This window comes from Lichenostomus cassidix, chromosome Z (assembly GCF_008360975.1).
Source record: "Lichenostomus cassidix isolate B80296 chromosome Z, HeHo_3.0, whole genome shotgun sequence".
In the NCBI taxonomy this organism is placed as follows: Eukaryota; Metazoa; Chordata; class Aves; order Passeriformes; family Meliphagidae; genus Lichenostomus; species Lichenostomus cassidix.
In genome coordinates this window covers 28,648,361-28,675,733 of record NC_139511.1, presented here as the reverse complement: position 1 = coordinate 28,675,733, position 27,373 = coordinate 28,648,361, and the positions used below count along the sequence as shown (strand labels likewise).

At 42.8% G+C, this 27,373-nt stretch overlaps 2 protein-coding genes across 3 annotated transcripts; both read left to right on the top strand.

Moving 5' to 3' along the window:
• Positions 1-1,669: 1,669 nt before the first annotated feature.
• Positions 1,670-4,144, top strand: LOC146424601 (uncharacterized). The gene has a single exon (XM_085042827.1). The coding sequence runs from the start codon at positions 1,993-1,995 to the stop codon at positions 4,129-4,131; it is 2,139 nt and encodes a 712-aa protein (XP_084898953.1). The 5' UTR covers positions 1,670-1,992; the 3' UTR covers positions 4,132-4,144.
• Positions 4,145-16,547: 12,403 nt separating this feature from the next.
• Positions 16,548-25,437, top strand: MARVELD2 (MARVEL domain containing 2). Of its 2 annotated transcripts, XM_085043123.1 has the most exons (6): positions 16,551-18,245; positions 19,842-19,874; positions 20,938-21,074; positions 21,899-22,070; positions 22,476-22,526; positions 23,446-25,437. In XM_085043123.1, exons 1-6 carry the CDS (start codon positions 17,175-17,177, stop codon positions 23,560-23,562), a joined length of 1,581 nt encoding a protein of 526 aa, XP_084899249.1. In that variant the 5' UTR covers positions 16,551-17,174; the 3' UTR covers positions 23,563-25,437. The 2 variants fall into 2 exon arrangements, with proteins under 2 accessions (XP_084899250.1, XP_084899249.1); XM_085043124.1 differs by lacking the exon at positions 19,842-19,874 and having other exon boundaries at positions 16,548-18,245.
• The last annotated feature ends 1,936 nt before the right edge of the window (positions 25,438-27,373 follow it).

Below are 27,373 nucleotides of genomic sequence, written 5' to 3'. Positions count from 1 at the left end.
ATTTATTTTATTGAATACACACTAGATCACATTATTTAATTAGATTAGAATGGTTCAATTTGCAGAATTTGTTCCAATCACATACTAATTTTTGTATTTATTCTACTTAAAACTTTAGAATATTTCAGTTGGAAGAGACCAATGATGATCAGCTAGTCCAACTGCAAGATTAGGCTCCTTTAATGGTCTGAGTACAGAAAGCAGCACTTCTGAGTCCAGTTATCTCATTCAAAAGTAGAGGCCTGGGATGGATGCTTCACAGGTGCAATTTCTGCAGTCTTTCTCTTGCTGCCAAACACAAAGACAATTTCAGATTACTTTCCTGAGAAAGGTTTCTCTGCTGTGATTTTCTGAAACACAGTGAAATGAATCCCTCCCTGGGTGCCTGTTCCATTCTGTGCCCCACACGACAGCCAGAGTGTGCCCATTGCCAGGGAGGGGTGTGAAAATGGGGGATATCCTGGGGATAGCTGGCCAGCATGGAGCACTGCTAATGTAAAGCCAAAATTCTGGTGGAGAGAAAGGTTCTTGTGTCTCATTTTGCAAGCTGAGCTTCCTATCCCCTTTCAATTCCATTCACAGTCTGATGCTCTGTCAGCATCACTTCATTTCCATGATGGGAATTCTGAAGTCCTTACTAAGAAGCTTTGCCCGAAAGAGAATAGGCCTGGCTTGCAGTGCGTCATTGCTCTGCAGGCCTTAGGAAATCACTTTGTCAGTCCTTACTCACCTACTCTCTGAAAAGCGCATGTGGAAGACTGAAGCTTTGCCAGCTGTGACAGTGCCCCAAAGAGAAGGAAGTTGGGGCAAAATAATGACAATTATTATGGTATTGGCAGGTTAGGTACCAGGGTGGGGGAACAAAACGACCTTAAGCCATCTGTAAATAGCTGACCATCAGGGAGGGGAAGGCACAAAGAAAGGAAGAGGTACAAACATAGAAGGAATGAGAGGACTAGGTACAGAAGTTGAAAGCAGCAAAATGAAAAAAAAGGAGTAATTGGATAAAATACCGAAAAAAATAAAGCAAGGCTTCTCCTGGTGCTGGATGGTGTGTTGGGGGCTGCTGTTGGCAGCTTTGGGTACCCATCCCAGCACCATCACTTGTTTTTCCCCAGCCCTGTCAGGTCCAGGCAGCCTTTTTATGGTGTTCCTCCACAGGGCACACAATCAATGGTAAGACTTTGATTAGTTTGTTTTCAAAAAAGAAGAGAGTGATGTTAAGTTTGCTGTAGAAGTTTTCTCTGGGGAACACAAAATTCCTTTTCAATGCAGTTTGAAAACGTAGTTGGCCATTGCTTGAAAAACTCCCCAAAGAGATTTGTGGTACTTCACTGAATTCTCCTACCACTGTGTGAAGATTTCATTAAAAATTTTAAAAAAACCTTTTTATTTTAAATTGATTAATTAGATTTCTAAGTATGCTTGCAAACTTAGACTACTTCTGTCAGTATCACCTGTCAGCAGGAAAATATATCTAAACAATCACCTTCTGAAGGGAATGCCATACATTTTAAAGTAGTCTTGTTAGTTTGTTTGTTCATGTGGAGCCTGAAGAAATGTGCAACTGGATGACCAATTAGACTTCATTTAATCAGGCTGAGGTAAAAGATCTATGCGTTAATGTAAAAATGATTGTAAAAATGGTCGGTATCACTGGATTTTGGAGTGCACAAGGGTCCCAACCAGGACCCACACAGAATGTGGCCTTCAACATGCTGCATCAGTCCCAGTGCTCCAGGGCCGGACATCCCATTGTGATGTCACACGTACTGTCAACTGCAGTGAACTGTGAAATCACCAGGGTTAGACAGCAACTGCATGTCCCTTGGGCTTTCATTCAGGCACAGAGAGAACTTGACTCAGGCTGGCTCGGGTCTGATTTCTTGCCATGTGTGTCCACGAGATCTGGATGGTTGAGCACAGGAACAGCAAGGGACCAAGGTTTCTCCATTTTGGTCAAGTCTGTGACATTCTTTAGCAGTGCCAGTGATGGGAAGCAACTTCTCAGGACTCCTTGAATTGCCATGGAGAACAGACAGAGCCATGGGGACAGAGTGGAGCTGCCCCATCTGCCATGATGAGCAAGAGGGTGTCGCTTATGTGATACCCTGTGGCCATGACTTCTGCATAGGCTGCATCCTGCGCTGGGCAGAGAAGAAACCAGAGTGCCCACTCTGCAGAAGACCAATAGAGTCTGTCAGGTTTTCTCTGCAAGAACAAAAATACCTGGAGTGTGTCATCACACCGCAGGGAGAGCCACCAGAGACCAGCAGTCAGGCAGAAAGGCCTCTTGGCCTCCTGGATGGAAACAGCTGCCAGCGCTCTGCAGTTGCTCCTCAGCAAGGGACACCCTCCCCAGCTGAGCAGGAGGCTGTAGGAACAGAGGCTGTGGGTAGCCTCCTGCCCAAGGTCTGGGCAGAACTCTTCCAAAAAGAAGAGCATGTTCTTGACCTCATGCTGCCCTGGTTGCGCCAGAGGCTGGAGGCAGTATATGGGTCCCAGTGGTGGCTGGCAGTGAGAGCAGAGAACAGCATCTTGTATGCCCTGTGCCTCTGTGGTCCAGATGGGGAGGTCATGGTGCAGATGCTGCAGCCTCTCCTGGAGGAATATACAGAACAGCTGGTTGATGACACTGTCAGTTTCATTGTGGGCCAATGCAGTGAGGAGGCCCAGAGGCTGCTGCATTCCCACACTGCTGGGAAGGACAACAGCCCTGAGGCCAGTTCCCTCTCCACCAGCTCCCAGGGAATGACTCCCACCTGGCATCCAACCCCTGCCAGCAGCCCTGCAGACTCTGACATGGAGGACCAGCCCAGCACGTCAGAATCTGCCCTCTGTGCCCTCCACATCCTCCAGCCATCTGTGCCCATTGCTACAGAGAGGGTGCAGCCCCAGAAGGAGCAGGGGGAGGCTGGGGCGGCAAGTTCCTCTGCCCAGGGCAGCAGCCACAGTCCTGCTGCACCTTGCCAAGGCTGGGAACACTCACACAGGGGGCCCCGACACCCCACAGAAAGGAGGGCCCCCAGCCCCCAGGACTCTCCATGGAGTGCAGATAAGCCCACAGAGTGGAGCTGCCCCATCTGTCATGATGCTCATGAGGATGCTGCTTATGCAATGCCTTGTGGCCACCAGTTCTGCCTGGGATGCATCATGCATTGGACAGACAGGAAACCAGCATGCCCAGTCTGCAGCAGAACAATTTTGATTGTCAAGTTTTCTGTGCGTGAAGAAGACGACTACCTACAGTGTCTGATCACACCCTCTGGAGAGTTCCCAGAGACCCACAGCCAGGCAGGAAAAGCTCCCAGCCCCTTGGCCAAAAACAGCCCCCATTGCCCCGTGCCATCCCTGCCATCTTCTCCACAGGGGACACTGTGCCCAGTTGCGCAGGTGGCTAGGAGGCCAGAGGCCGTAGGGGGCCTCCTGCCTGAGGTGTGGGCAGAACTTTTCCAAGGTGAAAAGCACCTCCTAGACCCCATGCTGCCCTGGTTATGTCACAGACTGGAAGCAATATATGGGTCCCAGTGGTGGCTGGCAAAGAATGCAGAGGGCCGCATCCTGCAGGCCCTGTGCCTCTGTGGTCTGGATGGGAAGTTGTTGTTCCAGATGCTGCAGCCTGACCTTGAGGGATATACAGCACCGCTGGTCTATGGCCTTATTAATGTCATTGTGCATGAATGCAGCCTGACGGCCCAGAGGATACTGCAATCCCACACCACTGGGGAGAAGGACAACACCCCTGCAGACAGCTTCACTAGCTCCTGGGGGGAAAATTCTGCCTCCCATATAAGCAGCCCTGAAGGCTCTGATATGGAGGACCAAGCCAGCACCTCACAAACTGCCTTCTGCAGGGATACTGACTGTCCCCCATCTGTGTCCTTGTCTGCAGAGCAGGTGCACTCCCAGGAGGAGCTGAGGGAGGTGGAAGAGGCAGGTTCTTCAGCCCAGGGCAGCAAATGCAGACCCTCTGCTTCCATCCAAGGAAGGAATGTCTCATGTGAGGGGTCCCGGCACCATCGGAAGAGGAGGGCCCCCAGCCCCAAGAAATCTCCCAGCCCTGCCAGAGGCCGCTCCAGTGGTGGCACAATCAGCGCTCCAGCAAGTCTCTATTCAAAAGAAAGGAAATAAATTTTTATTTCCCTGACACAGTCACCGGGTACTGCTTTGTCTCCCTTCACCCAGAGCCTGTTCCTGATCCCATGACCCTCCATATGCATGGAGCTGCTCCCTGCAATGTCTTTCTCTGTGGCCAAGGAGTAGGAAGGACCCAGTGGTCCCCTGGTCAGAGGAGTTTCTGGGCAAACAGGCTGATGGGATGGCTCCTGCCTACTAGTCACGACAGGCCATGTGGCTGAAAAGATGATGTCTCTTCCAGGGTACAGGGCCCTGGGGCTTGAGAGCACAGCTTCTCTGAATCCAAGTACCACTTTGTAGGGGTAATCAGAGTTCTGTGGCTGATCACAGTGCTCAGAGCAGATTGTCTCTGGCAAAAGAAAACAGAGGCCTTTATACTGCTTGTAAAGCTACATTTGCATGAAGAAATGGGGTTCAAGGAAGATACTCCTTAGCTGACCCCTTTGCTGATCCTCAAAGTCAGGAAGCATGATGGCTGATGGAGTGATTCTTTCTCCCTTCCTAAATTCCTCTTTTCCTCCCTATTTCCCCCTCTCTCCCCTTCCCTTTCTCTCCCTTTCCCCTCTCATTTCCTTCCTATCTCCCTTCTTCCCTCTCTTTTCCACTTTCTCTTCCCCATCTCTCTTCTGCCTCTATGTCTCATTAAAGAGAACAATTGATGGGACAGCACATCCCATGGACCTTGGTCATCCTGGAAGAGAGAGAAGGTTGCCCCTTGTACCTTACTCTGGAGGGACAACAATAGGTTCTTCTTGTGTCTATGGGATCCAGCTCCATTGCTGGTGTTTCAGAGGAGCATCGGTACAACAGCTGGCCAGGAGCAGCAGCTTCCAGAAGCACAGCAGACATGGTAAGTGGAGAAGGACCTGGCACTGTGGGCAAGTGCCAGTGGCAATGGATGGGAAGGTGCTGTGGTTTAACCCAAGTCAGCAACCAAGCAACACCTAGCCACTCTCTCACTCCACTACTGTGGGCAGGAGAGAAAGAACTAGAAGAGTAAAAGTTACAAAATGCCTGGGTTGAGGTAAAAACAGAATAATAGGTAAAGCAAAAACTGTGCACAGAAGGAAAACAAAAAAAAAAGGGAACTCGTTCACTGCTTCCCATGGGCAGGCAGGTGTTCAGCTATTTCTAGGAAAGCAGACTCCATCATGTATAATGGTTACTTGGCAAGACAAACACAAAAACTCTGCAGGTCTTCCCAGTCTTCCTTCCTCACTGTACTTTACATACTGAGCATGATGCTATTTTGTAGTTACTGCATCAAAATTCATCCTTTCCATCTTTACTTCCTCTGGATAACTGAGTGTTCCTGATAAATCAGAGCTGTTCTTCCTGGGTCCTGCCATGCAATAACAAAATATTCTCCAGCAGTGCCTCCAAACCTGCCTGCTAGCTACTGAGAGCATTGTCCAAACACTTACTGAACTCAGACAGGCTCAGTGCCATAACCACATCCTTGGGAACCTGTTCCAGTGCCCAACCACCCTCTGGGTGTAGAAACTTCTCCTGATATCCAACATAAACCTCCCCAGACAAAACTTCATGCTATTTCCTTGGTTCTGCCACTGGTCACCAAAGAGAAGAGATCAGTGCCTGGCCCTCCACTTCCCCTTGTGAGGAAGTTGTGGACTTCTAAGGTTTCCAGTGTTTCTTCTTTTGCATTTTCTTCTTAGGAGGCCGCATTGTGTCCATTGCTTTTCCTTCACAGACTGTGTTCATACTTGGACTTCTCATGGTTTTTTTTCTTTTTCTCACACTTTTCTCACTACATTCTAGATACCTGGAAGACTGTATTCACCTGTATAGTAGTCACTGAATTATGATAGTATTCTCAAGGTCATTTTCTCTCACAAGACTTGTGATATCCTCAACTGTGCTCTCCATAGCAAGTTTTGTATTTCCTTTATCCAGCAGATTTTTCATTTTTCATCCTATTCTTTTCTCCAGAAGCAGTCCTTAATCTGTTACTTTATCAGTTTCTTTGGTCAGAGTATAGCATCTGCTGTGGTGTCCCCTCTGGCTCTACAGACTTCATTCAGTAAAGGATCTTATTCTGTACAAGATTCCCATAAACTGTGAACAGTAGCCTGAACCCTTCTCTGCAGAAGGACTAACAGTCATCTTCAACAATCTTACAAAAAGCAGAACCTCCACAATGTTTACTGTGCTTACTGTCTCTATTACATTGATTGCTGTCTCTGCGTCTTTATCTCCTTTTGCCTTGTTCTTTACTACACAATCATGATCTGCTTACTTTTCTGAATGCAGTGCTCTTAAGACTTAACTGGCTCTTTGGAGAGAATACAGAATCACAGCAGAGTTGAGGTTAGAAGGGATTTGGTACTGGTGAAAGAGGATCAGGTGAGGGAATACTTAAGCAAACAGGAAACAACGAAGCCCGTGGGCCCTGATGGGATGCACCCATCAAATGCTGGGTGTTGAGGTGTCGTGGTCCTTAGTTTCTTTTGCGGTGGTATTGCAGTCTGCAGACCTTACCGGCGAGTGTCTCTGCCCAGCCTGGGTAAGCCCCCCAGTGCTCCAGACTTTCATTCAAAGGCTGGTCACTGCGCTTCCACTGGCCGGGGAGCCGAAGGCTAGCTCTGGTTTCATCTGCTGTTCGCAACACGATGGCAGTAAAGGAGGCGAGAAGGGTTAATGCATAGTGACCACGGGAGTAGTTTATTCACATGGTCACCAGAGGCCAAAGACCTCCTGGGGCAGAGACCCCGAGATGCAAAGACCTCACGTGCAAAGACATCCCTGATGCAAAGACACATCACGGCGAAGGGTGAGGGGTTTCCTATCGAGACAGGGGGGCAGGGACAGCACATTGTCCCAGTGACCTCTGGGCACAGGGGCAGTACATGGGCAGAGTTAGGGTACAGGAACCAATAGGGAAACCCAAGGGAGTGGCCAGGGCCAGGGGCGGGAAAGGCAGGACAATAGGAGAAGCGTAGACTTATCAGGAAGAAAAGGGGTGGGGAATTACAGGACTAAATATCGGGGGCCAGACTGCAACATTGAGGGAATCGGCAGATGTAACTGTGAGGCCCCTCTCAGCAACCTTTGACCAATTGCAGCAACTGCGGGCAGTGTCCAAAAACTGGAGAAAGCAAATGTCACTCCTATCTTCAAGAAGGATAAGAAGAACTCTTTCCTACCTTTTCCTGTTACTTTCAATGTTGTGAGCTACTTATTTTCCTTACGGTATAAAGAATAGAATTATGTTCATACAAGAAGCTCTCTGGATGTGAATTGCAACGTTTTTCAGGTGATGCAATAAACAATCTCCCATTTTCTTCTAAGAAAGATAAAGGCATATCATTTTGATGAAAGTCAAATGACATTTTGACCAGTTCTGCTGTAAAAGTATTCTGTTCCCTGATGAAACTCAGTAAAGAGAGCTATGCAAAACATTTTTGATGTATTGGTCTGGAGCAGGAATAATATTTTTTGACAGTGAATATATAGAAGCGTTATGTCTGTTATGTATAACCTCAAAATTAGTTAGGACCAATCCAATATTAGATACCTGTTATGTAAGTGTTGATGTAATTTAATGGAATGCCCTCTATTCTTGATAGCTTTGTTATCAGTTGGTCTTAACAGACCAAAGCTTTTACGGTTAACCTTTATTTAGGGGACAAATTTTCATTGTTATGTTCTCTATACTTATCTAGGTCCTTATCTCCACACTAGCAGCATTTATGAAATAGCCCATTGACTTTCTGCATGGCACTTCTGAAATTATTAATTTTGCTTTGTGTGAAGTGGCCACAGCTGCCAGTAAATTGAAGAGCTGGGTCTTTTCCAACCTAGTTAATTCGGTGATTCTGTGATATATTAGCTGTGCTGTATGTCAGAGGGGAGAGACCCATTTTTCTAGGTTTAACTTGTAAACATGAAAACAAAATTTTTCTGGTGGCAACATTCTAAGTTTGTATTGTTTTGTGTGCATTAGTAAAAATGACAAATACCTCTCAGTGAAAACATTTTGGTATTTTGGCGTCATGCCATTACATGGGTAAATGGATGGAAATATCTAAGAAATGTTCACAGTAGCTCACTAGTAGATAGTAAAGAGCTCATTTATACCGCAGAAAAATGAAATAATGCTAAAGTAACCTTAAATTTTAAATAAACTATCTTGAACTATAAAAACCAGAGTTAGAAACAGAACATCAGAAAAAACAAAGGTAACAGTTTTACAACTTGTGTGCATGATATGTCAGAATTAGGTACTCAAATCATATTGCACTGAACACTGTTGTCTTGAATTTTATTTAACCAAGACTGATGAGAAGTGATGATCATGTCAAATAAAAACTGCTCAGTTGTTCAGGTGTTTCACTTAGATAACAGATTGGTACTCAGTGATATTTTGTAAATTTTGGGGAGACCTCACCTTGATGCTGATGTCCTGAGCGCTATCAGAATATAGTATTACTTTTTACACAGATAATTTCGTTCTGCATTTGTGTGCGTGTAGCACAAATGATATATTCCCTTCAGCAGTATTCATGGATAAAATGGATCCATGGTAACGATGGGGAAAAAAGGCAGATAGATATGTAAAGGTTAAATGCCCTTAGTTCTATAAAGAACTTTCACCTGGCACTAAATCCAACTGTGGGTTTAAAATTTGAGTATTAAGTTAAAGAAGGGGTTTCATCTTTATAGTTCATATCATTGTGTAAGAAGTGGATTGTTAGAAGAACAACCTAAATGAGAGGTTTTCTCTGACTTCTTATATTTCAGTGAGAACATTATACAGGTCATGCAAATGGATGAGAAATTGAACAGAATGCAATTGAAAGATGATTTATGTATATTTGCATTTGTTTTATTTATAAAGAAGAAATTTATAAGAAAAGCAAGCTGTACACTCATCAGAGCTAGAATGAGTAACCAAGAATGCCAGCTTCTCTTTTAGATCAATTATTCATTATCAAAAAAATACTCCACACCCTATATTTGGCTTAAGGCACAAAAGTGGAATGGAGCTTCCTAGTTTAGGTAACTGGTTTGCCTTCCTAGTGAATAAATATTCTTTTAGTGATTCTATTTATAAAACCTTTTCTGCTCATTATACTTTTTTTTCCAATTTAGAACATTACCAGTAGCAATGTAATAAGTAAAGAACTTAAAAAAAATAAATCATGCTCTTTATCCTGATTGAATTATTGCTTTGCTTTCTCATTGAAGAATCACTTTCACTCAGAAGAAAGGGAGCTCACCTCTCAAATGTGAAATGACAGCAGAATCTGGAACAAGGAAGGCATATTTTGTATTTCAGAAGAGAAGGAGATACAAGGCAAAGATGCTTTCATCTGTGTTTTCCATGTTCAGGAGAAAATATTTACAGCAAAAGTTAGAAGGCTTTGCTTCTGTCTTGCTTTGAAAGACAGGTATCTGCCATACGAAGGCGGGAACCTCCCTCGGAATGGAGAATATGACTCCCCTTCCCTCTGAATTATTATAACTTTGAAATTAAGGGGCTTTCAGGCAAAGATCTGGGAAAGGAATAACAGTTCGTTACCAGTATTTATAACAAGGCAAACAACAACAAACAGCAACACCAAACAAACCAGAAACCATCAGCAGCCTGCCCTGGGCTGCCCGGCGCCTTCCCCTGGTGCAGTTCCGCTCACAGCCGGCAGGGGCGCTGGTGGCTCCCGGCCGGGCAGGGCAGGTGCGATGATTCCCCCGCGGCTGCAGGGGGCGCTGTGGCGCGCGCTCAGCTTTCTCTCTCTCACGTGGGAATGGCGGGCACCGCCGGCGGGAAAAGATGGGAGAGTGGTTTCCTTTGCAGCCTCTCAGGGGCAGCTGATCCCCGTGCCCCTCCAGATGGTGAGGTGGGCTGCAGCAGGGGTCTTGGAGCAGCCGCTGGGGATGGCAGGGGCTGGCTTACCCCGGGAGTGACAAACAAAAGGTAGCAGAGACTGCGGGGCTGTGCCCAAAGCTGCGGGAATCCGGGCATCGGGTTACAGTGCAGCAAAACAGCCCTGCAGCAGGCAGAGAACAGCGAGGGCTGGGTAGAGCATTGCTCCTTGGGGGGCTCACCTGTGAAAGCTGCTCCCTGGCTCCGGGCTGTGCAGAGGGCGTTCCCGGCAGCGTGCCGGCTGTTAGGGATCTCAGCGCTGGGCGTCGTGGCTCTAGGCTCCCGAGAAGGAGGGAAAGCAAGCCAGTAAGCTCTAGTCCTCTAGTCATGTTGGTGAAGGGAGAGGGAGGGAAAACGGGCAAAAACTGTCACCGAAACCGCAAGAAAAACAAAAACCCTCCAACAACATTTTAGGGTTAGCGAGTCAAGGCATTACTGTATTTCTGGCCAGGATGTTGTTCTGGCCAGGATGTACCACGAAAATAATTTTATCCACACATAGCCAGGTGTGCAGAGAAGATCATTCCTTGACACATGACATTTACAAGTTTTCCTCCAAACTTTACACAGTCGAAAGCCATAGAACTTCACTGGTTTAATGTTCATTGGTCCACAGTTGCATAGTCTTTACTATTTGGTTTTTTATTGGATCTGGATTTCTTCGCCTCCAATGCTAATCAGGTCCTCACTCCTTGATTTCCTTATCAGCCTTTTCCTGACCAGGTGTCTCCAGCCTTGCCAGAGGGCAGCATCTGGGTAGGTGTTTGTTGATGTTTGCTGATGGCATTTGATTTCTGCTGATGGTCCTTATCTTTTGGGTATCTCTTTGGGGCTACTCCCAGTCTGTTGAAGTGTTAGACTCTTCAGACCCCACCTGGTGGAACAATGTCCTATGAAGGAGCTTAAAACTCTTTTTCTCAGGGAAAAGGCGCACAAAACCCCTGATTAAACATTTTTAACTGGTATATTTTCCAACAAAACCAAGCAGCAACTGTATCACTCGTGGAAAAGATCTCAGCGCATGGCTCTCGGTGCCAAATCCTCCACCAGAAGACTTGTTTGACTCCCCAAAGATTTGTTTGACTTCTTTGCCCCTTGCCCCCACCGCCCAACTCTCGCAGGAAACCCCAGGCTGCCTGTCAACTATCGAGATATCCCCAGAGCCAGGGGTGGGGGAGACAACAACCATCCCAGACACAAAAAACAAAAAAACAAACCAACCATCCAAACAAAAAAACCCAAACACCAACCAACCATCCGAAAACCAACAAAACCCCCCTGCCAAAGATGAGATGGGATAAAAAGACATCCCCAAAGACAGATACATTCTTTATTCTCCATTCTCAGTGAGAAAAGAATGTCAGCTGCTAATAGCTAGGTTTGCTAAAGTGAGGCTTAGGTTGTCCTCTAATACATGGTTGCACATAATAACAGTATCAAACAGTAATAAAAGATTGCAGCTGTCTACATCTGTTAGCTAAACAGCACACACTTCAATAAAGATCTACTACATGTATGTGATAAAACTGGATAATTCCAGTTGCAGTAGGTTCATGTGCTGTCACACACAGCAAGCCAGGTAGATAGCCACCACATTTGTTGCCTTGTGTAAAAGCAAAACTTCCTTTTCATATGGAATTATGCACAGCTGTGTGGTTGTGTTCTGTATTTCTTAAAAGTTACAAAACAGTTCTGCAGCCTCTCAGCTATTGCTTCACTTATTTATGTATATGGGTGTGACTCCTTCTGCTTCTTTATCCTCTCTCCTTTTTCTCTCAATTCTTTCATTGCAATTATGAGAGAGAAATATAAGTGAAGTCCTTTTTGACCTGGAAGGTTCTTCCACCTCTCTTTGCTACCCTGTCTCCCTTTTCCCCTATATAATGCTTTCCACTTTCCTTCTGTTGAGGACCTACACTCAAGTTCTGAAAATTTACTTCCATCTGCTCATTGTATGGGGCAACAACGTGAGTTTTTAACATTTAAAAACTGTGGTTCATAAGAATTTATTAATTATAATGCTGCAATACTATGCAGTCAGCTAAATTGGGATCCATTGGCTGTCCCTGTTTAGGTAACAATTCATAGTTCCAAAATCATTTGAGGAGAAATAATGAGATGAGGTGATATGAAAATTATTTAATTTTATTATATAAAGCATAATGTAACTAATTAGATGTTGACTATGTAATATTGCCTATGCAATTAAGTACTTGTGCTCCATCAAGAATGTCCTGGGAATTGAAAACAATCTAATGTATTTATTGGAAGAGTCAGCAGTTACTAAAAATCTTGTTAATATACATTTTAAGTTGCTATTCATGCAGTTACTCATCTCTGTTCTTGCTCCTTCTCATCTGTACACTAATTTTGACAGACATTCTCTCTCTTTCTCTCTGACCAGCTCTTGACAGGGAGTGGAACTTTCTTTGCAGCAACCTTTGACAGCTGCCTCTTATCCTTCTGCTCCACAATGTCAGGGGGAATCTGAGCTCACCTTTCTCTTTGCACCAGAGCTAAGGCAGCAAAGCCTTCTGCTCCTCCACCCTACCATTAACTTTCTCTGTGAAGAAACCAGCCTTCCTCTTGTATATGAGTACCACTTTGCAGGTCATGAGTGCCAGCTCCCTAACCATCTAAATGTATTCTAAATTGTATAGGATGTTTTTCCTTCTACAACACATAAAACCTGAACTATTTTTTTCTAATTTGTTTATTTCTGTTTTGCGCGTTTGTGTGATTTTTTTTAATAACATACTGTAAGGAAATCACGTATGTCTGCAAGCATGTTCAACCTATACCTTCACCACAAGTATGTAGACTTTTTTTTACATAGATTATGTCAGACTATGAATACTTGAGTACTGCTGTTGTCCTTTGTAGGAATAATACCTAGAAATGTAAATGTAATTTCTTATTCATATATGCATTTTTTAATACTCTGAAACTGAACTTCTATATTCCTCTCTAAGTGTTCACGAAGGGTAGAGGGCAATTATTTTCGTACAAGCTGTATTGCTTCATATGTGTAGTTTAGTGTCGGTGACAGTGAATTCTTAATCATTGCTGAACTATGTCAAAAGTCTGGGTTTCTGGATTTTATCTGAGCCCCAGATGTTCCTTATCAGTAAAAAGGTGAGTGCTTGATGCTTTGAGGGAGGTATTAAACATAAACCTGTTAGAGAACTAAGTAGTACAGATAAGATTTCCATTCAATGTTACACTTGTCAAATATTTTACTAAAAGCTACTTCTATGAAAATACTTGCTTGAAGAGGTACATTTGTGTATTTCCTTAAATGGAAAAAAAATTTGGGGCTTCTGACAAATTCTGATCTCTGTATCCATATTAGTCTCTCTCCATACTTCTGGGAGAGTCTTAATTCCATATTCATGGAATCAAAAGTAATGTAGAAATACTGCAAAATATTCCTAATGTTAAGTTTAAGCTTGTGCAGTTTAAACCACATTAAACTGTCACATAAATTTGACAGCTTTTAAGTGCTTGTCAAAAACAGCTTGTTCATGAGATACCAAAGCGCTTGTCAATATTTTACATTTGAATCAATACTCTTGATTGCAGAGTGTAGGAAAAAAAAGTGTATTGGTCTGCACTGATGGTGAAATTTATAATTGAAGGCTAAAAATTGTCAGGAAACTTTAATATCCAGTGAAGGCATAAATTGGGGAATGCACCGTAGTTATGATCTGTATATATTAACTGCAACTGCTTATATATTTTCTACATTCATTCTTCGGCAGCTTATATGTAGTTATCTTTAAAGCCGTCTTGCTGCTTTTCATTGCACAGAATATATACACTAATTGTGTTATTGCAGGTTTTTCACCCCTGTTTTGGTGTTGTGTCCCTCCTTTACAGGATCAAGAGAACTGCCTTGCTCCAAAATCTCTTTTCAAGCTGCTCTTTACAACCAAAGCATCTTTAAATGGACCTATGCCTTAAAATGCCATGTTAGCAAACCCGGTGAGTGTAACTCTTCCACTGAGTTGTGATGTAATTGTTTGTTCATTGATTTTTTTCCTTTTTTTTATCAGTAGGCATGATATATTTTTTGTAACCCAAAATGTCAACACTACCTCTCCTTTTTCCTAACTGAAACTCCATGTATGGTGTATAGATATACAGGGTAAATAAATATGCTTCTAGTCACACAGATACATTGCCAAGACTGAAGCTCTCCTGTTAGGTTTGTGTTGGGAGGAACAGGTTAAAGATCAGAAGACTGTCGAGAAGGATTGTAAATCACTCAAGTGACTTTGCAGTTGGAAATACCCCTTAATAAGCCTTGGAGAACCAGAGTCCAGTGATCCTCCAGCGTGAGCCATCTCTGCTTGTGCGCCTCTGCCCTGGTGCTGCTTTGGAGATCCTCTCATTAGCAAGGTAATGGAAATAAATGTATTGTTTTTGTTCTAACTGCAAGTTTGTCGTTGTTCTGGCTGCCTGCTTGTGTCAACTCACACAGTTTAAAGCAACACCAAGAACATCTTCAAAACTTAAGTAACATGTAGAATTAAATAAATGTCTGTCCTGCCAGAAGTGATGCAAATGTCATGCTTTATAAATACATGAGTCAGGGTCCTCATGTTACAGTATTTTAAATCCTTTTTTTTTTTTTACTGCGTGGATTTCAGGTACTTCTGTATGTTGAACTCCTGATGTTATTTGCCATTCAGTCTCATAAAATCCTGGCACAATTCCTCTGGCAGACCACATCCTTACTAGCCTGTCTAACTTAGCATCAGCAGCAAAGTTGTTAATCTCACTCTTCAGTATGTTCCTTTTTTTCCCACAGGTTTACATTTAGTTATATACTGGATAGCCCAGGTCCCAGCACTGAACTCTGCAGAACTGTAGTGGCAACTTTCCTCCATTGCAGGAGTTAACCATTAATTCATACTCCCATCTCCCATTTCCTTCCCATCTGTTAATTATTTATCAAAGTTTACTCATAAGTTCTTATTTTAAGCTTAAGGCTTCTTTTAAGGCTTAAGTTTTCTTTTAAGTTTTCTTCCCCTTTATGGGACTTGGTGAGAAGCCTTTTGGAAATCACATAGACTGTATTAACTAGATTGTCATTGCTTACTACTGATCCTTTTAAAGGCTTTAAAAGCTTTCCCCTGCTATAATAAACAAGAGCAAAGTTTGCAGTACATTTTAAAAATTTGTATGATGAGGCAAGTACCAGGTGATTACTGTGTATGGTATGTAATCCAAAAAACACTGTTTAGATGTCTGGGTCGCTAAGCTATGTTAATTACTTCTAATAAAAGGCTTTATGTCTTAACTAAGGCTTTGCCACCTGGACTAATTAATTTTTCAGGGTATGTAATGATAACTGTGTGATAAATACATAGCTTGTGGACAGTTGGGGCTTATTATTATTTGGAGACAATCTGTAAATATGTTATGAAAATGTGATAAACACTTGAAATATATATAAACTGCTTCAGTATCCAAAATAATGCAAACATAAACAGGACTGCTTAACTAAACACATGAATTAATTTTTTTCCAGAGTCTTTAATTCTAAGTGCATTGTGGTATTGGTGATTGTTTTTCTTAAGTCAGATTTCTTTTATCCAAGATATTAGGAAGCCACCACTGTAAAGGTATTTTGGGAGGTAAGCTTAGAATTTATTTTAAGAACACCTTCTTTCTTACTAAATTAGAGACTCACTCTTTAATACTCTTTAAAAAATATTTTGCATTTATCTAGTTTGTTTCCAGAATCCACAAGTGATAAGTTGTGATCATTTGAAGGTTTTATTAAAATTTATACCTTAAAAACAATCACGGTTTAGAATTTTAAACCTTCTAAAAGCAGAGACTGACACATACTGTAAACATAGCCCTTACTGACAATGTAAATAAAACTCCTGCTTCATTAATGCTATTTGTACTCAGCTGCAGATATTTGAGGTGAATGTAAGAAGTCCTGTGTGTTCTGCAGAAGACAATGGTGCAGCACACCAGATTTCTCCTTCAGCCCCTGAACTGGACAAATGATGGCAGGAGTATTGGTTTGTCCAAACAGACTGCTCTGTGCCTCGGGTTTCCCCATCACTGGCCCAGCTCTGTGCCAGGCGCTGCCCAAGCACCAGCACAAGCTGGGACTGAAGCGCAGCTCTGTGGAGAAGGACCTGGGATCCTGCTGGACAACAAGCTGTGCATGAGCCAGCAGTGCCCCTGTGGCCAAGAAGGCCAATGGAATTCTCCAGTGTGTTAGGAAGAGCATTGCCAGCAGGTGGAGGGAGGTAATCCTACCCCTCTACTCAGCCCTAGTAGGGTCACACCTGGAGCGCTTTGTCCAGTTCTGGGATCCTCAGTACAAGAGAAACATGAAGCTCCTGAAGGGGCTCCACTGGAGGCAACAAAGATGACGAGGGGGCTGAAGCATCTCCCTTACCGGGAAAGGCTGAGGGAGGCTGAGCCTGTTCAGCCTCGAGATGACTGAGAAGGGATCTCATCAATATAAGTACCTAAATGGAAAGTGTCAAGAAGATGCAACCAGGCTCTTCTCGGTGTTGCCAAGCAATAGGACAAGAGGCAATGGGCAGAAACTAATGCAAAATAAGTTCCACCAGAATATGAGCAGTAACTTCTTTTCTGTGCGAGTGGCCACACACTGGAACAGATTGTGGAGGCTCCCTCACTGGAAGTACTCAAGAACTGTCCGTACGCAATTCTGTGCCCCGTGCTGCAGGATGACCCTGGCTGAGCAGAAGGTTGGAACAGGTGACCCTCAGCGGTCCCTTCCAACGCGACCCGTTCTGTCACGCCGTGACTCACGGCGCCCAGCCCTCCTGCGAGGCCGCGCCGCTCCCCGCAGCCACCTGCACCGTCGGCGCCCGGCGACTCCGGGGACACTCTCCCGCCGCTCCTGCCGGGGCGGTCCCGCCACGCCCGGCCGGCCGGAAGCTCCCGCCTCCCCGGGCGAAGGCCGTGAGGCCGCCGCAGGTGAGGCCGCCGGAGCGCCGCAGGTGTCGGGCGGCTCCTCCCGGGCAACTGGGCGCCTTCCGCCCGCCTCGTCCTTCTCAGGCGCCGGCCGCCCTCGGGACGCCGCGGCTGTTCCCTCCCGTCGAGTAAGCCCAGCGGGGCCAGGGAGCGCCCGGGGCCGGGCCGAGCGCCGGCCATGTCGCGGAGCTCGCAGGGCGGGCGGCCCGACAGGTCCCCGCTGCCCCGCGGGACCAGCCCCGGCTCTGCCGCTGCCCCGCTGCCGCCGCCCCCGCTGCCGCTGCAGCCTCCCTTCGGCCCCGGCGGGGACAGCCCCGGCACCAGCGCGCCGGCAGAGCTCAAGCCGGTCCGGCGGTTCATTCCGGACTCTTGGAAAAACTTCTTCAAAGGGAGACGCCACGCCGGCTCCAGCTGGGACAGCACGGCCTCCGACATCAGGTACATCTCGGACGGGGTCGAGTGCTCGCCGCCTCCCTCTCCCGCCCCGGGGACCAAGGCGGTGCCCGGCTCCTACACGGACCCTTTCGGGGGATCGGGCGGGAGCTACAACTCTCGGAAGGAGGCCGAGGCCATGCTGCCGTCCGGAGACCCCTTGGGCTCGCTGGAGCGGCGCGCCGGCACGGGGCAGACGTACAGCGAGCGGGTGGAGGAGTACCACCAGCGGTACGCCTACATGAAGTCCTGGGCAGGGCTGCTCAGGATCCTCGGCGTGGCCGAGCTGCTGCTGGGCGCCGCCGTCTTCGCCTGTGTCACCGCCTACGTGCACAAGGACAACGAGTGGTACAACATGTTCGGGTACTCGCAGCCCTACGGATACGGGGCGGGCAGCGCCTACGGGGGATACTCCTACAGCGGGCCCAAAACGCCCTTCATCCTGGTGGTGGCGGGAATGGCGTGGATCGTCACGATAGTGCTGCTCGTGCTGGGCATGTCCATGTACTACCGGACTATCCTCCTCGATTCCAGCTGGTGGCCTCTGACCGAGTTTGGGATCAATGTGGCCTTGTTCTTCCTGTACATGTCGGCTGCCGTAGTGTACGTAAATGATACCAACAGAGGTGGGCTCTGCTATTACCAGTTGTTTAAGACGCCGATAAATTCGGCTTTTTGCCGTGTGGAGGGAGGTCAGACTGCAGCAATCATCTTCTTGTTTGTCACGGTGATCATGTATCTAATTAGTGCGGTGGTTTCTCTAAAGTTGTGGAGGCACGAAGCGGCCAGGAGGCACAGGGAATTAATGGAACAGGAGGTAAGTCATTAGTTACCAGTTTCTGTTTACCGGGTACCATATGATGGGGAGCACTTGTAATGTCTTACCGTGGCGTAGATGGAGTCGAATCAAGTATCGTCTCTGCAGCAGGTCCATAGCCTTGAGGTTGAATTTTAACCAGTCTTACAGTATTAGACACTGCCGAATGAAAGGTGTTTTTAAGATGTCAGATCCAAAGTCTTGGACAACTTTTTTTTTTTTTTTAATTTGCTTGTTTATAGTTCACCTTGGGTAGGACCTGGCACTGTTCTCTTCGTCATACTGGGCTCTCTTCCTGAGTCAGCTGATGAACTACTTCCTAGTGTGTATTTTCCAAACAGGAAGAAATGAACAATGTTCATCTGTTCAGCAGGGTTAGGTGGCTTAAAGCCACCTAGCATTTATTTGAAAACTGTGCTTTCAGCACATCAAGTGCTAGTGTGAATAAACCTAAGAATGTGAAATACTTATTTTTGCTTTGCAAGGAAAACTTTAGGCAACTTCTTCATGCCTTTTCAGGTTCCGTCACAATAGTTATCGGCAAATAGTAATAATAGCAGTGTTGGCTAGATTCTGGTGTCTCAAATTTCAGTAAACCTTATCTCTTTTATGTCAGATATTTTGCCTGACTGCTGGCTTTGCCCATTCTAGAAGCATTCAATACTTGCCTGGTTAATGATCAACTGTAACAGTAGAGATTTAACACTCTTACCTACAGAGTTCAAAGTAATTTGTGTCAAACTTCCTTCATTTGGAAACACCACTGAAAAAACCTTTAAAAATGAATGAGGCTTAATGTAGCATGAAAATTTATGTGTGTGAAATGTACATAAGCCTAACTTAAAGACGGGTCAGCCTTTAAGAGATTTTAGAAGGAAAAAGAGAGTTTAAAGTTGCATTTCCTCTGCTCTGTGACTGCAGTCTGCTTTGCAGCATTTTCATTTAACACTGGTTTCCAGTCCACCATCTTGCATAAATCTGAGACCTCCCTTTTAAAAAGTACATTATGACTCTTCAATAAAAGTTTTTGGACCAACTGGTAGTATGTCTTGCAAGAATTAGGTGATTGCCAGTGTTACACACAAGGTGTTCCTTCTTCCCTGTTACTATCCAAGTTCTTTTAGTCCAGTTACTAAACATTTCTAAAGGGAATACTTTAATAATAGAGGGTAGACTCTGGAGAGTGCTGTGCAAGATAGCCACATGTTGAGCTACCGTTTAGTGCACTGTTGTGTGTTCTAGGCAATGAATTAGAATGCAGACTGTTAGTGAGTTAACATGGGCTGGAATGTGAAATAATAAAGGAGCTTGGGAAGTGGATGGAGTATTTCCTGCAAGCTGTTCCTTACAGCTGTGCCCTGGGAAATCCTGTTTTTCTGGGGTTTGGGTGGGTTGTTTTCCTACGATCGTTCTTAAACACTCTTTAAGTCAGTGGATCTGAAAATATTCCTTTTGCTAAATTTCTTCATACCTAAATATAAATGTAATATTCTGTACAGTATGATTCTGAAAATGTTCAAATTTTAGGAGTCTGTGCTTTTGCATTTTGTTTTTGCTGAAAAGAAAACTTAGTTCTTTCCCTTTTTTTTTTAATAGATGAAAACACAGTCCACTTTTCCAGAAAAGAAGGTAGGAAATAGGAGTTTATTTTTCTGTTTACTGGTAATTCCAAACAGTTATTCTTTTTCTTGTGCTATTTTTTTAATTAATTGATTCATTTATTTACTTATTTGACTTGGAAGAGATTAGGTTTAGTTCTTTAAGTTAGTTCAGATGGCATTCTCCTGTGCAGAAGATTCAAAAGAAGCTTGTAAAGAAGTTAATCCCAGTTAGGCTAGGTTATAAAATTGTGAAATAGCAGTTCTGATGGCTGCCTCTCTATGTGCCTGTACTCTTTTTACAAGGTGACAGGTTCTGTAGCATTTATCACACTGTTGGGCAGAAATGAATGAAAATAGCAGGTTGTCTGATGTGTTATAGGTTTTAGACTGTCCTTCCTCCTGGCTGCATGCTTAATTTGCAGGAGAGCCAGTAGAAGCATGGTGTAGATGCTCTGTGAGTTGAGCTTCTTCTTCTGTCTCTGAGACTGCTCCAAAGACCCCCTTGCCAGTTTTAAAGCATCAGCAATATTAGTGTTTCGGCCACGCAAAGTGTTGTTGCATACACTGCAGATTGTGTAGAGTTCCCAGAGAAATTATGGTGTATTAATGTCAGTCTTAAATGTCTCCTGTTAGACACTCTGAATTTCCTACCAGTTTTCTCTGTTGATTCAGTACTGGATCAGGATCCTTTTGTTTGTGATCCAACAGGATTCCACATGTTTTATTTCTGGATCAGGGGATGAATCGTGCAATAGGAAACAAGGAGAAAAGGGAACTCCAGAGAATTGAATGATTCCAGTTCATTCACAAATTAAATGAATATCGATGGAAACTTCCTTACACTATTTTTTAAGACATGCAAACAAATCTTTTCACACCTCAAAAAGTATTTATCTGTAGAAAAATACTATGTGAGAAACATTACTGTAACTCATTACCAATTTTCCCCTTGCAATAAGAGTTGTAAGAAATATCTGATTTGCTTCTACTGTTGCTTGATACTTGTATCTCTGTCTTCAAGCAAGTTGCATATTCTGTGGTTTACGTAAAACTGAAATCTTGAAATAACAATTCTTTTTCTTTTAAAGCAGTATGAAAGTGATGACAAACCAAGAGAAGAAGTCAGTTACAGGCAACTTAAGTCACTGGAAAGAAAACCAGAGCTACTTAATGGTCATATACCTGCAGGCCACATTCCTAAACCTATAGTGATGCCAGACTACATAGCGTAAGTGACTTGACTTTGATGAACCAGCTTAGTGGAGGATACTCGAATAATGTTTTTCACTCTGCATTTCTCCCATATACACTTGTGGTTTCTCTCCCATGCATGTGATATGGGAACTTGTAATTGCATGTTAAGTTAATGTGAAAGAGTAGAGAATGGGGCTGGTATCAGTGGCATAAGACCAGTAACTAAGGAGTCTTGGTTAAAAAAACAAACCCACACAAACCTCAAATGTTAAAACAGAATGTCATAATCTAGCAAGTACATTAACTGCCAAAGGAATGGAGGACCACCATACAAATATTAGAGGAAAGAAAAGAAAATAAATGGGAAAATTGCCCCTTTTTAGGCCCTGAAATTTGACTACTCTTACACTTTCTAAGTGTTAAATCTGTAACATGCTCCCTTTTAAAGGGTAGGCCTTTCCAAGTATGGTATCATAGATTAATTTTTATACTATTTGCTGTAGGGCACAGATAGAAACAAGAGAAGTTTCACCTGAATATTAGGAAAATATTTTTCTCTCTGAGGGTTTGTACAGGTTTCCCAGAGAGACTGAGTCTATGTGCTTGGAGATACCAAAAGCTGTCTGGACATAGTTGTGGTTTAAGTGTTTCTGATTGTGCAGGAGGTCAGATCACATAACCTCCAGACATCTCTTACAACCTCAACTATTCTGTGATTTCAATACTTTACAGACGTGCATATTTCATAATGTTATGAGATTAGCAAAAAATACAGAAATACACTATCACGGTGAGGAGTCTAAATATTTATTAAAAAGTCCTATGTATAAAAACTAGTTTGTTTGTTCTTTTTTCCAGGAAATACCCTGTAATTCAAACAAATGAAATGAGAGACCGGTACAAAGCGGTATTCAACGATCAGTTTGCTGAGTATAAAGAACTGTCAATGGAAGTTCATGCTGTATTAAAAAAGTTTGATGAGCTGGATGCATTGCTGAAACAGCTTCCACACCATCCTGAAAGCATATATGTAAGTGCCTGTGAAATGGGCTCATGGAAAACAGTGGTATTAGGTGGTATCAGGCAGCTTATGACTGTCTTCAGCTGTGGCACAATGTCTTCTAATGCTGGCAGTGACTTGGTGGGAGAGGTTTCCCCATAAATGTTACATCTTCTCTGGGCATTAATTAGGGATACCAGGTTCCAGTGGAGACGTATACATGTCTTTCTGGGCTTTCTTGTTTCTTTGTTTCTTACCAGTAGCTTTTAAGTTTTAGTGAGTCACATTCGATGTATTTCTCAAATACAAGATTTACAACTAAGATGTTACAATCACAAGGTTTTGATCAAATGAGAATTTTGATGAGTATTTTGTAGAATATACATGAAGATAGGGAGCACACCCAAAGTTTAAAAATCTGTTGTCTCTCATTAGGAACAGGAAAGGATATCAAAAGTTCTACAAGAATACAGGAAGAAGAAAAACGTAAGTGTTGTCAGATTTACACTGCAATTGAATCTAATGACTAGCAAAGAGAGTGTAAATAGCCAATACTTCTGACACTAGGCAGAATTCAGTATCTTGGGGTATCTGTAGCTACTACAGTGTTTTGTGTATTCTATCTTCTAAAACTTTGGCAAAGTTAGGACACAATCCATACACTCATGCCAACAACCAGTTTTGAGAATAGTGATTCCAGGTAGCCAGAATGTGGGGAAAAAACACCAAACCTCAACCCAAGAGTTAAGGATTTTCATCTTCTGAGAGTACGCTTCATCTCTTAGCATTCTGAACTCAGAAGACTAGTTCAGTTATATTCACTGACTGACACAGCCAACAGATAAAAAAAGAAAACATAGTCTTACTTTTGAAAAGAAGTTCCATATTTTTTGAGGCATGGAATTTAGACACTCTCAAAAAGTAATTTTCAGTGTAATCCAAGAGGTTTTTCTTTGTAATCTTTAAATGCAGGCAGCAAATGTGTATTTGTGTTCCATTAAAAACATAATGCATTACAAGTAAAATTTTTTTCCCAATGGAATTCAAAGTTTGTGTCCATGTTAGTTAAATGTCATTGCTTTGTTTGGGGGAAGGGTTTATTGCACATACTACAAATACATTTTGTAATATCTAAATTATGTTGTATGATGTAATTTATATTTGCAGATTCCTGGTTTTTATTTAAGATTGCTGTTTACTAAGTAACTACAGCATATAAAAGCAGACCATCTTCTGGCTTTTCATAAAGGAAGGGGAAACAAGAAAGGGCCAGGGGAAAAGATTGTGATTTTTGAGAATATTTATATACTGTCCTTTTACTCAAGAACACAATTGATAATAGACTATTCTTGGAAGAGTCTGAAAGCTTAATATATTAATGTAAAGGTTTTTATATTTCTGGCAGGATCCTGCATTTCTGGAGAAAAAGGAGCGTTGCGAATATCTGAAGAATAAGCTTTCTCATATAAAACAACGAATTCAGGACTATGATAAAGTTATGAATTGGAATGTAGAAACTTAGTTGTGCCTTCATGGGTACTATTTTCTGTTTTTTAAATCAATATGCATATTTTAACCTATTTATTTACTCTTTGAACAGTACACTTATGGGGATTACTTAATCACTGTCATATATTCAGATGATGTACATTACTGATAGTTTTGTATGCAGGTCCAATTGTAATTAAAGTTATAAGATAAGTTAGGAAACCTCTGCTAACATTCTGGTTTCATTAGTACAAATCCTGGCCTCTTAAATATGAATACGTCCATTGAAAATACTTCATTTGCAACCTTGCAAAGCCTGCCAGAGAAAGCAGTTTCTAAATACCTTGTGGAAAGTCTCCACAGAAATACTGTTAGCAATTTTGGATTTCATTTATATGTGATGTCCTAATGATACCAGAAAGAGCTGAGCTGTTCTTTCTGTCTGGGGTTTGATGGGCTGCCTAATTGTATTGAAAAATTGGGCAATTCAAAATCTAGTTTAATAAGAATTTTTGTATTGCACTTCCAAATGCTATACATTATGCCAGAAATTACCTTGAATTTTGCCCAACAAGAGAGGAAAAACAGCTTCTTATTTAAGCAGCTAGGGGAGGAGAACTTGGGTTTGGTTTTTTTATGGCCCTCTTAAGAGATGATGCAACAAATCTATACTTGGCTGTAAAAGAATAGAGGTACAGGATGAGACACATTAATATTTCATTAGTATTGCTATAGGTCAGTGTACTCTGCCTACCCTTCCTGGGTCATGCTAGTAGGAGTACATGTGTTTAAACACTTTACTCTTCATCAGCAAGTAACAGGACTTTTTGTCTAGGCATCAGCTGTTTTTCAACTTGGCATTCAGGGAGTAAGTACAGCAAAATTATTTCAAAATATAAATTGTTAGTATCCTCTATAAGGCCAGGTAAAATGTTCTAAAAAACATACTTTCCAGAGCATATCTGCATAAATTCAATAAATATTTTTATATTTTCTTGGGGATATTATCCTGGGGATAGGTTTGTATGTGCAAGTATTTTCATAAGCCAGTAAATTTTCTCTTTGTATCCTTTTTCAATTCTTTATTAACTATTTTTACCTACTAAAATTGTTAGAAGCATTGATAGTTTCTTTGTACAGTTTTCTATGACTGCAATTTGTCTGTTCTGAAACATGTTTCTTAATATGAAAAAACCCCACCAGTGTAGCCATGTTACTCTATTGCTTATAAAGATATTTTGTTAGAAAAAAGGTGCTCTGATTCTGGTTATTGCAAATTTTTGGTGGTGATTTCTTTTTCTTTGAAAGAAAGTTTTTAACTTCTGCCTTAATTTGAAGGAACAACATCAGGAAAGCCATTTCCAGTTTAGAATGGTCATGGTAGTACTACCTCTGCTCTTCACTAGTGGAAATACATTGTCATACCTCACTGTGACCATTACAGCCCTTTTGGTTTTTCAGCCTTTATCATTCATACTGCTATCCTGATGGCCACCCACCCACCTTCATATTTATAAAATTGACATTCCAATTTTATCAGCCACTTAATTCCAAGAGCTTTAGTGGATGAAGTAAATAGCACAGGATGCCATGGGAACACTGAGAGAATTTGAAAACTTGGCACCTCTTCATTTCAAAGCCTTCAGTCTCATCTACCCTGGAAGGTGCCCCTCAGTATTTTCATTATTCTGAGAACAGGTGACGGCCAGTGCCATGCCTTGTTCTCTCTTTTCAGTGCCTCTCTTCTCTGGTTCAGGTTTGTGTTCATTTCAAAGGGGAAACCTTTCTTCTTTATAAAGGAGATGGGCCAATTTTTTATACTTGTTGTGCTGAATACTTGTCAAATTGTTTTTTGTAAGAGAAGTCTTGTCCAAATCTCCACACTCTGAATAAATGACCTCTCACTGTACACCCACGTTTCTTGGTTTTTCTCAGGGAGAGTTCCAGGCATTGCATCAGTAACGGAAGAGTAATGCAAGCTTGAGGATCAGCTGCTGTCCATAAAGTGCTAACAATAAGCTGACTGAAGTTTCTTTGTGAGATTCACAGTCTGCACCCTTAATAGGTCTTCTTTTTGCAGGGCATTGAGACCCAGCTCCAGGCTGCTTTTGACAGTGGTCTGAGTTTCAGTCTTTGAGAAACTGGCTCCTGGTCCCTCAGACAGGGTCTGCATATCCTGTGGAGGACCATCATGCTTCTCCTTTCCTGCAGTTTCCAACAAGTGGATTGGGAAAAGGGAACACCATACCTGTGCCTGGAATGAGGAAATTAAGTGGAAACCTCTCTATGTGGATTCTCTGTTTCCCTGCAAGATGCCACAGGTTTAGCCATGTAGATTTTCCAAATGCTGGGAAGAGAGGCTGGGAGAGGAATATTCCCTCCTGCCCACCTTTTGGGGTCCAAACAGGATTAGTGTAGAGCATGACAGAAGTTAACATCCTAAGGTATGCAGGTCATCTTAAGGCTGCAGCAACGTGTTGCAAACATTACAGTAAATTACTTGCTCAGTCCTGTGTCTTTTACACGCCTCAGGACTGCTAAAGCACTCCTGCTGCATACAATCTGTGCACTGGTTTTGCTCTAACCTACTAAATGGGGACTGAAAAGGGTCTCATCAACACTGCTACAGACATGCTGAAGAAAAATTACTAGTCTAAGATTAGTTGAACATTTTAATCTCTCAGAGAAATTGAGATTAATTAAATAAGAATTAATGGCTGGGAGCTGAAGCAAGTTAGAGCAAGACAGAAATTAGGAGGAAAGTGAGGCAGAATCCCTCAATCTGAGTTACCATCAATTATGAAGGAAAGTGGTCTCTTTGATATCCTTAAAGAATAGAAGGTATGCTCCAGACAAAATGGAAGTTTTCAGGTGATAATCACCCCAGTCTCTTTGTGCAGTCCCTCTGGGCTCAGATCTGTGAATTTTCACTTTTCAAGTATGTGTGAACAGTCTGCTGTGTGGTCCTACTCATGTGACTTGGGTTTTGCAGAAGTTAGTTAACATGTATATGAATCACCAAGGAATACTGCCCTACGTCAGTGGGCATGCTTTTAATTACAGCCTGTCCTCAAACACTGAGTGTATATAACAAGAAGTTTTATCCTTCAGTCTTCCTCTTAGAAAATGCTTGCCTGGCTCCACAGATCTACAAAGCAAGATGCCCAAGATTCTTAATGTTTCTTCAAATACACTGGTTTCTAGACTGGACTTTTGTTTCTTCTTGTCTTTGTAAGCAGTTGGGTATCCTCGATGAAAACAATTGTGGCAAGATTGGCATATTTTTTACTAAATCGTACATCTTTTCAGGTCAGATAAAGTGGTGCCTAACAAACATACCCAAAGTTTGTCTCACACAATAATCTGACTGGCTTTCATGACAGCATGTTGACTACAAATACTCATGGCAATGAAATAACCATTGAAATTGTAAAAGAAGGTATCCAGTATGTAATTTATTAATTTCAAAATTGTTCAAGCACTTGTACAATCAAGTTTTACAAAATTACTGTACCTCCCATGTTCCAGTCCAGCACTGAAAGTCTTGGCCTTGACAACAAAGAATACTCCTGTTCTGAAGGAAGTCTCATTTCTCACTTCTTTTATTAAAACTGTCAGCTTGCAGTCATTTTTCATTTCAGTGTTTTATAGACTGGACCTTTTCCTTCTAAAGAAAAGATGGCATATGTTCTAATGGGAGTCAATCAAACTACAACTATTTCAGTTCCATGAAGCAAATCCTGACTTTTCAAAGAATTATTCTTTTCCTGTCTTCACATTGCTCTCCTCAAAAAACATTATTGATTTTTCCCAGGTATGGTTTACCTGAATGCTAATTAATTTCT

Bases quoted from the DNA above. Each gene is read 5' to 3' on its own strand.
- LOC146424601 (XM_085042827.1), top strand. From the start codon at position 1,993: ATGGGAAGCAACTTCTCAGGACTCCTTGAATTGCCATGGAGAACAGAC.
- MARVELD2 (XM_085043123.1), top strand. From the start codon at position 17,175: ATGTCGCGGAGCTCGCAGGGCGGGCGGCCCGACAGGTCCCCGCTGCCC. The intron at 19,875-20,937 runs GTAGGAAATAGG...CTTTTAAAGCAG, and splicing joins CCACTTTTCCAGAAAAGAAG to TATGAAAGTGATGACAAACC. The intron at 22,527-23,445 runs GTAAGTGTTGTC...TATTTCTGGCAG, and splicing joins AATACAGGAAGAAGAAAAAC to GATCCTGCATTTCTGGAGAA.